Raw genomic sequence first — 12,725 nt, 5'->3', positions numbered from 1 at the left:
CCCAGCCTCATGTGTTGGAACATCTGGTCCCCACATGGTGGCACTGTGGAGCCTTCTGGAGGAAGTGGTGGGCCTTGGGTTGGCTAGTCTAGCCTCGCTTCCTGTCTGCTCTCAGCCTCCTGACTACTAACACAGTGTGACCAGCTGCCTGGGCTGCCGCCATGTCGGGCTGTATCTCTTTGAACCGTTAGCCAAAATAAACTGTCCATTCCTTCCTCAAGTTGCTCGTTGTTAGGTATTTGATCCTCACAATGATTAAAGTAACTAATTCAACTTCTAAGAGTTGAGAATTCGAAGTACTTTAGCCTGTATGCTGTCAGTGTGGGTTGGGAATACACAAGAGACCTCATCTGCGCTCCGTCTCTCAGGGTTTCGTAATGCTGACCATATTGCTGGAGGCCGCCACAGCTTCTCGGCAGGCAATTCCAGGATTCTGTTTTCCTCTTCTTCCCATTTCCTCAAAGAGCAGCGTCCGGCACCTACGCCACCACTCAGCCATTTTCCACATGCATTGTATTATATTCAAAACACTTAAAATGATGAATGCTTGGATTTGGAAATCATCAGATAGTAAGAAGTGTGTTTTGGAAGACATGCTTAGAGGCTGTGGCTAAAGGGCCCCATTCCTCAGCTTGTGACTGCTGCAGAGCCTGAATGATGTTTGCCCTGGGCCACTTACTGAGAGGCCCTGGCATGAGGTCCCATCCTCCCGGGTTACTTTTGTTTGCTCTCTCACCTCTCATACACACTCTTTTGTTGCTGGGTCAAATTCCTTCCTTAACCTTCCCCCAACCCTGCTTTGGTCTGTAGAAACCATGGTTTTATATTGTGATGTTTTCTTGATTCCACTAATTACCATTTATAGAGACAGGGAATCCCAAAAAGACATGATTTCTCCTCAAACCATTGACTTTAAAGCTAAGATTTAATTAGTGGAAACATATGCAGTATTCCTTCTTGCCTTTAACAGACTTTCTTTCTTTCTTTCTTTTCCTTTCTTTCTTTCTTTCTTTCTTTCTTTCTTTCTTTCTTTCTTTCTTTCTTTCTCTCTCTCTCTCTCTCTCTCTCTCTCTCTCTCTCTCTCTCTCTCTCTCTCTCTTCCTTTCTTTAATTTATTTTATTTTACATCCGACCACAGTTTCCCCTCCTTCCCTCCTTTCTACCTCCCTCCCACATCGCATCCACTCCTTCTCTGCTTCTGTTCAGAAAGGGGCAGGCCTCCCATGGGTATCAGCAAAGCATGGCATGTCAAGTTGCTGTAAGGCACTTCGCCCTGTATTTAGGCTGGACAAGGCGACCCAGTATGAGGTGGAGGGGGAGCACTGAAAGAGATGACTGGAAGGGGGTGCTTTGGGGGTCAAGTAGAGCCTGATGCAAGGGAAACTCCCACAAATCTACAAGATAACAGATAATTCTTAATTGTCGAATATATGTGATTTCTTTCATAAGATTATGGACTGACGAAGTGGTGTTCACAGTCATTCATCAGTGAGCCTAAATGCTTTACACAAGTATTAGAAACACTTCTTCACTGGAGACATTCTTGAACACCACACCAAATACTAGTCTTTGTTTTCAGGACCATGAACTATGTGGTTGCATGAAATGTAACAACTTCATATGACTTTTCTAGAGTTTAACAGGCATACTGTCAACTTTCCGTTCATTGTTGTAATTAAAAGGCCCAAGAAAATAACTTTAATACAAGGAATGACTTACTTTGGCAGCTTTTGTTTTTAGTTAATGTCACTTCGCCCCATCCCCTTAGACCTATGGCAAGACAGAACATGGTAGTTGAGCAAAGATTCTCACCCTGAAGTGGCTTTGAGGCAGAGAGACAGAGAGGAGGGTGCCCAATACCTCTTCAATGGTACATCCCCATTGACCCCCACACTAGACCTCACCTCCCAAAAGATCAGATAGCTCCCTGAGCTGGTGCCCATACCCTCAGTCTATGGCCCTTGAGGGACACTGAAAATTCAAACCAGTCCAGCAGGTTTCATGTGTGTGAAGGAAAGGCTTTATGTAAATTCTCAGTACTCCACTCTTTCCAAACTCCTTAGGAACTGTCCATCCTTAGCACTCAGCAAGCCTCGACTTTTAATTACTTGCTAGATTAGAGGCCTGGCCACAGTTTGTGCAGTAGAGAAAACATGTGAAACAGAAGCATTCCAACTTCCAAAACAAACATATACAGTAGTTACTGTTTTATTTTTAATTTGGTGGTAAATATTTTATGTTGTTTGAAAAGGAAGTTGGTAAAAAATACAACATAAGAAACACTAAAGCTAAAATTTCAAGCTCTGTCTTTACTGAAAAGTGTGTATGCACATTAGTATAGAAACCAGTGCAAAAAACAAAAAACAAAACAAAAACAAAAAAAACCTTTTGCAAATACTATGAAAGTGCAGCACGTAGGGGCAGCTAACAGACTTGAACTCCTGGTTCTCTGTGGGTTGAAAGTTCTTGTTTCATAGCTTAAGGTCCTAGAAAAAGCATCTTTGTTTCCGAACTTTGAATTTCATTTCTAACACCATGTAGCAGCATCTGCCTTAAGTCTGCTTTCTGTTGCCATAACAGATTACTAGAAGCATGGTGTTTTTTAAAGAATAGAGGTTCATTTAGTCCATGGTTCCCGAGGCTCCGGGAATCTGCTTGGCATCTGAAGAGGCTGTTCTGTAACAGATACCAACATAGGGTACCCCACCATGAGGAGAGGTAAACCAGGCTTTATCATAAACCCACTGTAGAGATAAAGCAGTAATCCATGAGTACATTAACCCAACTGTGAGGGGAGAGACGCCATGCCTGATCACTTCTCAACACTTCACAGCCAGGCTTCAATCTCAGGAAGTATCTAACCTACACCACGATCTCAATTGGCACATGGTATCTTCATTCTTGTGTTTTGAGCACTGTCACTCACAAAGTTGACCATGGGTGAAATTACTGAGGCTAACACACTCCAGGTAGTGATGACATTTGGGTTGCAGAAGAATGCAGGTATAAAGTGATCAGAAACCCCACAGGTGGGGACAAGTGGAAAGGTGGAAAGTCAGAGCTCGAGGGCATGTCCTTACAGTGCTGGGGGGAGCAGGAAGACAGCGCCCTGCCTAAGATCTGCTGCTCAGTGGGCAAGAAGCGGCCACTCCAGCATGGTCAGAGCAGGGTCATGGAGAAGCACAAGAAAGGGAAGTTCTCCTGACAGGGGGCACAGTGTTCCTCAGACCCGCCCTATCCTCATTCTCACTTACGCAGAGTAGAGGAGAAGTCGCCCACGTGGCTTCATAACCTAAGCTCTCCCTCTGGCCCTTCCAGCCACAGCTCTGGTTCTCTCCAAGGATCTGCACCATCTGTTGGGTGCTTGGTGGAAAGTGCTGGGCTAGAGGTTTGCATGGCTCGGCCTGCTGTGTCCTTCGCTCTCCTCTGATACTGTAAATTGCACCTTGGTGACCCCTGGGCTCTGTGCTCCATGTCACGTTCATCAACCCTGTGATTCCACTAGTGAGTCCTTCTCCAAGTAGCTATTTCCTTTCCCTTCTAGAACTCGAGCTCCCTCTCTCTTCTGCTGCGTGGCTTTGTGTTAACCTTTGCTTTACGAGTCTGTCAGCTCCAGTTACATCTCTGCCTCTTCACATCCCGTCCGTTCTCCAAAGCCTTGGATTCTGAGCCGTTGGAGCCTAGTGTGACACATCAAGTCCTTACTCGGGGACTGTCAGCAGGGCTCACTCAGAACTCCACCTCTGTCCCTCTCTGACCACCGACTTGCACTCCTGGTCCACATCAGTGCTGACAGTAACAGTGACCCTCCTTCCCAGTGCTGTCACAGCATCTTTGGGGACACCGGTGCCTCCCCAGCCCACCCACTCTTCACATCTCCTTCCGATACCAGCTCCTGTTTGTAGCATCTACTTCTTTTGGTCCTCTCAGCGTATGAATCAAACTTTCAAGTTTAACTTTGTTTCATGCAAATAGAAAGGTCATTATCTCTGTACCATGTGGGTCAGTGAAGCCAGTGGGGAGCCAGCAGAAAGAGGGGTTCCTGGGGACTCAGAAGAAAACAGAGAAAAAAGAGTCTTCTATCCTTGGGCTGATTGAAGCCTTTTTTCCCTGGGGTCCATACTTCATGGTGTGAACTGCCTACCCGAGGTCCTTACCTCAGCCACAGGGACTGGTGACTTGAGCCTGCGGGGGGCTCACTGGGCTGGGAGGAAGCAGTCCTGACAGCCCAGGTCAGAACCTTGAATGCACCTGGCCTTAGAAATATTAGTATTCATGGTGATTTAGGTCAACAATATTATTAATACTTTATCACAGCCACTAAAAGAAAAAAATTGTATGAATGGAGCTTTTTGCACATTGGCAATAAATCTACTCTCTATGTATAAAATTGCTTTAACAAACAAAACCATGCTCAGAGCTCCAGGATAACTTAGCAGGAGGCTTTGGGAATGCAGCTTGAAGCACAGACGTCTTTAAACTCTGTGGTTGTGTCCATATGTCGTGTGTGTTATGCCTCTCTACAATGCTCTGCTCTCTGTCCTCCCAGGTGATCACGGGGCTCCGACCATGACCTTACCTTCCATGATGGGAACCTGCCAGAAGGAAAACTGCTCGACCACGATCCCATCTTTGAACACAGGTATGTACTGACAACTCAGGTCTGTACTAGTCCCTCTAACATGTAATTAGATATTTTATTATGTCCATGAGAGTTGATCTTAGAATTGCATAATGTGTTGAAATAGAAGAACAGAGGGTAAAGGACCACAATAATCCAAGCTAGAGAAAGAATTCTTCATTTGTTATACTGAGCTACCTTGTTGCCCACAGTGTTTCTGTCTACCCAAACCTGGCAGATTCATTGTCCGGAATGTGCTACTCCCAAACAGCAGCCCACACTAAGGGGTCCCCTTCTGACTACTTGGCTACCAGCAAGGGATGTGGGAAAGCATGGATTCTACTCTATAATCCTGGCTGTAACCCTGGGCTTTCCATTTTTCTGGCTTATGGTGTGCAGGCTTTCAGAACTATGTTTGGATAGCTTATAAGGACAGAAAAATGAATGAAAAAAATCCCTCTCCCTCCTCAGGAGCAAACAGATGTGTAAAAATAACTTTAGTTCTAAGCCATTCTCTTAAGATGTAGCAGGAGTCTGGGAACATAGCATAGATGATGTTTTCTAAATTATAGAAAAAATAGTGATGTATTTCTGAAAGCAGGAGATACAACTGATGGTGTGTATGTATTTGGAGGTGAGTTCAGGGCCACATTCATATTAGGCGCGTGCTCTACCTATGAGCTATACCGAGCCCTTGTTGATAGTAGATCTTTATGTAACTCCAAAGTTGTCACAGCTAAAGAAGTGTAGAGTCAGTCAAGTGGTGAAATAAATGCAGAGCAGTTGAGGGAAGTGTCGTGAAAGACAGTGGAAGGATGGAGCATTAACTTACTTTTTTCTTGAGATGTTGGACTGTTGGTGGGCAGGGGATGAATGGTCCCTTCCACTGACTGAATCTCATACTTTCTGACCTAGAGAGAGAATTCAACGCTGTATTCATTCCATGTAGTATCCAATGGTACAGGCACTTGAGATGTTTCCAGCAAAGTTTGCCTGACCCCCAGTCAAAGCTCACCTGAGAACCAGCTCTTCTTGGCTTACTGAGCATCCACTCTCTACAGCCATGTTGTGTGTGTCCCTCCAATTCCTCCAGCTTCCCCCACAGGTCACAGCAGAGGCTCTTGACGTCATACTCCTTGGCAAGCTGCTGAACACTGGGTGTTGGGACCCCTCTTGAGTCACCTCATACACTCTCTTTTTAAGATTTATTTTTATTTTCTATTTATGTATATGGCACTTGTGTGTAAGCACCTAGAGGCCAGAAGAGAGTGTTACATCCCCTTGACCTGGAGTTACAGGCAGTTGTGAACTGCCTGCTGAGTATGGTAGGGACTGACTCAGGTCCTCTGCAGCAGCAGTGTGTACCCTTAACCACTGAGCCATCTCAAGCCCATCTCACATTATTGACCTGCATTTGGCCCTCTCTTGGCGAAAGTACCATTCTTTGGTGGTTTAGCTGTTATCCCATAAATACCTACCCTGGGCTCCTATAATTGGGAGTTTAGGAGCTCACAAATGAAGCTGTACATTTGTTTCTGTGTGTTTATGCCAACCCAAAATGTTAGGATGTGAATATGTTGGGACCGTGGTTTCCAGGTTTCAATGTCCTTCTGTTCCCTAATTCTGTTCTTCCTGGTCATGTCATCCTTGGCCATGACAAGCCCTTGGTCAGAGCTTAGAGATCTGATTCACCACTTGTCTTTACATGGGTTATGCCATTTCTAACTTTTTGATGGAAGATATATAATATGAAGTGGGTGTGGCCCAAAGGCCCTGAGAAGTTTCATCTGGATCCTCACAGATTAAAAAAGAATTCAACTTCTGCTCTAGATATTTCCATAAGATATCTGGGAATATTGCAGAGGACAGCAACAGGAATTTCAGGGCCTGCAAACACTCTCAGATGCACACGGTCATGCTTTGTGAAATTCTTCAGCTCCCTAGAAATATGTCACAAATGGGACAGGCCGGGTGGCTCAATCAGTAAAGTGCTTGCTGTACAAGCATGAGGTCATGAGTTCAATTCCCAGGACACACACACACACACACACACACATACACACACACTCACCTGGACACTGTAGTATACATGTGTACCCCCAAAGCTGGGGAGAAGAGGACAAGAGGATCCCTAGGGTTCAGTGGCCAGCCATTCTAGCTAAGAGTAATTGAGAAAGGCAACCAAGGTCGACCTCTGGCTTCCACACTCATGTGCATGTACATTCATTCCTCCCCCCTCCTCTCTCTCTCTTACACACACACACACACACACACACACACACACACACACACACACACACAGAGAGAGAGAGAGAGAGAGAGAGAGAGAGAGAGAGAGAGAGAGAGAGAGAAATATGGCACAAATAAACTATCAATCTATGTACTCTCTAAAATTTTTTAAAATTAGGAAATTCTTTGTGAAAGCCACCTCACTGGTTTTGGGGCACAGTGCCTGCTCACCCCCAGTCCCAGGTCAGTCTGTGCTGTCATCCCACCTCCTCCCCACAGCATCCTCTCAAGGACCCACCTGAGCACCTTCTGTTACATGAAGTCATTCATCAGCAGGTTTCAGAGTCTGTCTCCACCAAGTCCCTGACTACAGATGTTTCTCACTTTTCTAAGGACATAGGGACAGTTCCTCACCCCAGGTACACTGCCCCCTTCCCCAAAGTCTCTGTCATTTGGGGTACAATGGTAGCAGTGTGTGGAAATCTTGTAGAGAAGCTGCCAGAGGTGTTGGAAACCATCCTGGAGCTGGAGGTGGGGGGACAGCTTAACTAGTGGAGGTTCCCCCAGCCAGAGCTGAAGCCACAAGAAGCCACAGCAGAGCCAGCCTTTAGCACTTGGCATTCAAGTGTTAAAATTGATTTCATTAGAATTTGAGAAGTCTTTGAATTTGACTTCTGTTTTTGTAATTTAAGTTCTAATTTTTTAAAGTAGGGTATCATTATTTAGCCCTGGATGTACTGAAACTCAATACGTAGATCAGACTGGACTTGAACTCACCAAAATCTACCTGCTTCTGCCTCCTGAGTGCTGGGATTAAAGGTGTGCGCCACCAACGCCCCCAGTGGATTCGACCTTCTGAGCCTTACTTCCTATCAATTTTGCCAATATGAATAATTACAGTAATTTGATTAAAAGTGTGTAGATTTTATCTCCGGGGCTTATTTTCTCTAAATTTTGGCAGAACGTAGTTAGCTGCAGTTATTTGATCGAAAAGCCCATGAGTTTGATCTTCTCAGCTTCTTGAAATGTTGGCTGTGTGCATTTAGTCATGTTAGTGGAGGGAAAGCTGAAGTCTGGTGTCTGTTGTGCAACACATGTCGCCTGGACTTAAAAATAGCTTTCCTGTCCAGGGCCGGAATGCAGTTCTATTTCGTGAGCTGTGGTGTGCATTTGTGGGGCCTTGGTTTGCTGTCTTGTGCACATCACAAAGGGCCCAGGCACACAGCCTGTGTAAGGGCGGGGCATGGCTGGAAGACACAGTCAGGCACACAGCCTGTGTAAGGGCAGGGCATGGCTGGAAGACACAGTCAGGCACACAGCCTGTGTAAGGGCGGGGCATGGCTGGAAGACACAGTCAGGCACACAGCCTGTGTAGGAGGCAGGGCATGGCTGGAAGACACAGTGTTGGCCCTGGGAAGGCTCCTGCAGGTGCAGGTTAGGGCATTTTCCCAGCAACAGAGGATTCATGTGACAACTGGCAACTAATTCAACTTGAAAAACACTCCAAAAAACTTTGTATTTCACTTGCTTCAAGCCTGCCACAATCTCAAATGAAAATACTTACCTAAATCCACACCCCTCACAAAAAAAAAACCCTGACTTTTCCAGAAAAGCCAAGCCTTGTTGAGACAATACTGAAAGTATAATCACGGGTGCTTTGTGAGTCAATGCCATTTGCACATTCAGGAGAATAAAGTTCACATGTGTTTAGCATTTATGAGACCAATTTTAATCTCCTGTCATCCTATTTTAATAGAGAAGGTTGGTGGGTAGCAGAACTTGTTAAGCTAACACATGCTACATTTTGGATTCCCATTGGCTACCAGTGTTTTAAAACATTTTCCTAGTTACAAAAAAGCTTAGGATCATCATTTCTATAATGGGTGTATTGTCGCTAAAGTTTAAGACGAGAGGGTTTGAATTGCTCTCAGACTTTCAAAGGAATCTCAGCTCCAGGCTGCTGTGTTCACAGGAGCCACGAACAACAAATAATTTAATTGTTAAAGCATAAAAGGGGACATTAATAAATACTTATGTTCAAGCATGTCCAGTATTTTTTAAGATGTACTTTTATTTATGTATTTGTGTGTTTGTGTGAGTGTATGTCAAGCCAGAAGAGGGCATTGGATCCCCCAGGGCTAGAGTTAAGGCATTGTGAGCCATCCCACATGGGTGCTAGGAGCTGAACTCTGGTCCTCTGGAAGACCAGCAAGTTATCTTAAGCACTGACCATCTCCAGCTAGTGTCCAGTATTCTTTTTTTAATGTATAGACTAACATTCTGGGTGAGATAATAGCTTCAGATCCAGTAGGATATGTTTATTCCTTTCCTCAAATGAAACTTTTTCTTATCATTATTAAGAAAAAAATGTGTTTTCTGGTTGTCAACTAAAAATGGATAACTTCAAAATCACTCAAGTGTCAGATTTGTTATTGTGTTAAACAATGACTTTTTGTAAGATTTAACAGCCACTGTATGTGGGTAATTGATAACTTGTATTCACTGGGCCCTAACGATGTACCAAGCACTGTTCTAAGTGTGTGTGTGTGTGTGTGTGTGTGTGTGTCCCGTTGTATCTGAGGGACTGTCTTAGGCCTGACTGTGCTGGCCAGGCACTTCTTCGGATACTCAGTGCAGAGGCCACTGCCACTCAGGCTGCTATGTGTTTTCTCATCTGCTGACCCGCCCTTCTTGGGGACCGAAAGGTTCCTGTAGGCTGAGATACTTACACCTGTATCTCCTTTTCCTCACACAAAGCTCCTGTTGGAAGGATCAGCTTGTCACACAAGTGACCACAAGGGGGCGCTTACCTATGGGATCCCCGAATGACACACTGAGAGCGGAAAGTGGACTCATGGCAAACAGTAGAACCTTTTAATAGAGCTCATAGAGGCTGCTGTATGACCCCAGCATGCCTGTGTGGCTACCACTGAGCAAGATGACTAGGCCAATGCTGGCACCGACCTGACTTGGGCACCCCCCACCCCTACTCCCACCCCCCCCCACCCCCACCCCCACCCCCTCACCCCCACAGGGTACATGCCACATGGTAAGCCAGACCTCTTGGTGTGTATTTGTAGCCAACTCATTTTATAAAATTTTACCCATCCAATTTTTATATTTCAAAAACTTAAGTAACTCTGCCTTGTCTCTCCTCTGTGCTTAGTTCTTGTCAATTGCACAAAGTCGTGAGCTTCGTTATGACATTTCCATATTGGCATTTAATGAACTTGGAGCATATTCAATCCCTGCTACCCTTTCTTGGCTCCCCTCCCCCCTCCACAGCCTGAATAGTTCCCTACCCCTTTGCAATTTCATGTCTTCTAAGTCATACATGTGAGAGAAAACACACAATTCTTGTCTTTGTGAGTCCTGTTCCATCCGTTTCCCTACAAATAATACAATTTCTTTCTTGTTTATGAATGAAGGAAACTGTTGTATACACAAAGCACAGTTCTTTCTCTATTGGGCCCTTCATCTGTGATGTATGCCCAGGACGCTTCCGTCTTCTGGCTACTGTGGCAGCAAGGCCTCAGTAAACATGAGCATGCAGGTCTCTGTAGTGAGCTGTCCTTGATTCTTTGGAATCTGAACCAGATCATGTATTGGCCCAAGTTTTAATTTATGAGGAACTTCCATGCTTATTTCCATAGTGGCTGTACTAGCTTATCCCACCAGCTGTGTAAAAGGGTCACATTCACACACACACCCCCTCACTAACAGTTGTTGGGTTTTTTGTTGTTGTTATTGTTTTTTTTTTTTTTTTTTTAATCTTGATGGTTGCCGGCTGATATGGGGTGAGATGGGACATCAGTGTAGTTGTGATTTGTATTTTTCTCGTGCCTGGTAATGGTGGTGGCATTTTGTATGGCAGCCAGTCCATTTTATTTCGCCATGGCTAATCACGTGTGATGTATGGATTTCCCTGGCTCCCAGACAACTTCATTTCCCGTCACTTCCATGTGCCCACCAAACTGGCACATAGTGGTCTTCAGTTGGCATTTGCTATGCTACAACCAGAGAGTTCCAATTAGTAAAATGTATCTAACATCCCACGACACTCGTTACTCATTTGCTTTGATTGAAAGTCTGACTTCACTGGGCAGTGGTGGGGCACGCCTTTAATCCCAGTACTCGGGAGGCTGAGGCAGGCGGATCTCTGTGAGTTCGAGGCCAGCCTGGGCTACAGAGTGAGTTCCAGGAAAGGCGCAAAGCTACACAGAGAAACCCTGTCTCCAAAAACCAAAAAAAGAAAAAAAAAGTCTGACTTTTGCGAAGTAGCGGTAGGTGTGCTCCATATGACCTCCTTCCTGGAACTCAGAAATTCTCTGTGACAATCTCTTTCCCTTTCACTGCCTTCCTTTTTCTGTCCTGTTCATCTGTCACCACCTCAAAGCTGCCCCAGTCCCCATTGCTCCTTCCTCCCCAAATTCCTTCAGATTTCCAAACCAGAAATCTTACCGTCTGCCTGTGTCTGCATGCAGCCCTCCTGCCAGGGGTATTCCAGCTTTAGAAGGAGCAACTTGGACTCATGTAAAAACATCAGGGTCCCTCTTCATAGGATATAAAATAAAATCTGTTCAGAAGCGAGAACTCAGCCTTCTCCTAACGATGCCTACACAGGCATTGGCCATGGATCACTCCATGAGATGGCTTTCCTTCCCCATGGCCAGTGGTTGCTTTTACATTCTTGCCTTGACATGCAGCCTGTAGCCCCAGGTCCCCAAGTCCCCTGAGGTGAGGTTCTTTAACTCTGTAACAAAATGAGCCTTTGCCTTTCTGCTCATTTACTACGTGACAGAATCCTGTTTCTTGTGCCCAGATGAGCTGACAGTCCTAGCTTTAAATGGCTTTCTGTTTTCTGTCTGGATCTTTCAGCATGGGGTCAATCTCAGGACTTTTCTGACACATTGTATCTTTTCCTTTCTTCTCATTCCTAAGCAGAGTTTCATCTCTAGTCCCAAGTGGTCCCTCAAACTCTGAAACTTACTCCAAATAATAGAATTGTGGCTGCCCCAGTAGTAAGCTCCTACTGTGTGCAGTTCTAACATGCCTGACGTGGTCCTTGGCCAACCCTCATTCTGTATGAAGCTGCGGAGGTCGGTACCTGCCCCAGTCCGGATCACGTCCTTGGCCTGGTCATTCATCTGAACCTCTTGGCAGTCTGGGTAGAGAGCTGCATTGACCACAGTCTCCACTACAGTCGGGCACATGAGTCTTAACCTTGTCACAGTTTACCTTTCTATTCTGTCATTTTCCACCAAGGCAAGAAAAGCAAAATCTCAAGGTATTATAAGTGTGTGGCTCTACATGTGCCAGTCATGTGTGGTGGTCACATGTGAAGCAGATGTCATGTGACTTCAAAAAAAATTCTGTTCAGCACAATAGAAGCAGATTCTTGGATGTAGATAATAGCGTGTTTTCAAAACCTTTGTGTCTCTGCAGCTGATGAGGGGAGTGAGGATGGAATTGAGCGGACGTGTGACACCCTGCTCATGTGCATTGTCACGGTGCTGAACCAGGGCCTCCGGAATGGCGGTGGCGTGGGGGATGTGCTGAGACGACCATCCAAAGATGTGAGCAAGACGGGAAGGGCTTAGTTTAAGAAGCACATGATTATTTCCTTCCTTCCCTCTGACCCTCCTTCATGTCCTCCCCCATTACTTCCCTCTCTCCCTCAGCCCCTTCCCTTCCCTTTCTCCTTCCTTCCCTTCCCTTTTGTCCACCCCTCCCTTCCCCTCCCCCTCCCATCTCCCTCCCTCCCTCCCTTCCTAAATTGGGAATTGAACTATCAACACAACATATCCCCAGCCCTCTTTTTACTTTTTAAACTTTGAGATTAGGAGTTTCACTGCATTGCCCAGGCTGGACCTGA

The 12,725-nt window shown here is 45.5% G+C and overlaps 1 protein-coding gene across 3 annotated transcripts in view; it reads left to right on the top strand.

The window, feature by feature from the left end:
• Itpr2 (inositol 1,4,5-trisphosphate receptor type 2) overlaps positions 1-12,725 on the top strand; it is a 436,608-nt gene that overhangs the window by 366,578 nt on the left and 57,305 nt on the right. For all 3 annotated transcript variants that reach the window (XM_052719262.1, XM_052719263.1, XM_052719264.1), the window contains 2 exons: positions 4,550-4,642; positions 12,296-12,426. In XM_052719262.1, coding sequence (XP_052575222.1) covers positions 4,550-4,642; positions 12,296-12,426 — 224 coding nt within the window. The remainder of the gene's footprint in view (positions 1-4,549; positions 4,643-12,295; positions 12,427-12,725) is intronic.

This window comes from Peromyscus californicus, unplaced genomic scaffold, assembly GCF_007827085.1.
Source record: "Peromyscus californicus insignis strain IS unplaced genomic scaffold, ASM782708v3 Scaffold_6__1_contigs__length_162567912, whole genome shotgun sequence".
Taxonomy (NCBI): domain Eukaryota; kingdom Metazoa; phylum Chordata; class Mammalia; order Rodentia; family Cricetidae; genus Peromyscus; species Peromyscus californicus.
The sequence above is the reverse complement of the archived record's forward strand: the minus strand, read 5'-3'. Positions and strand labels throughout refer to the sequence as shown.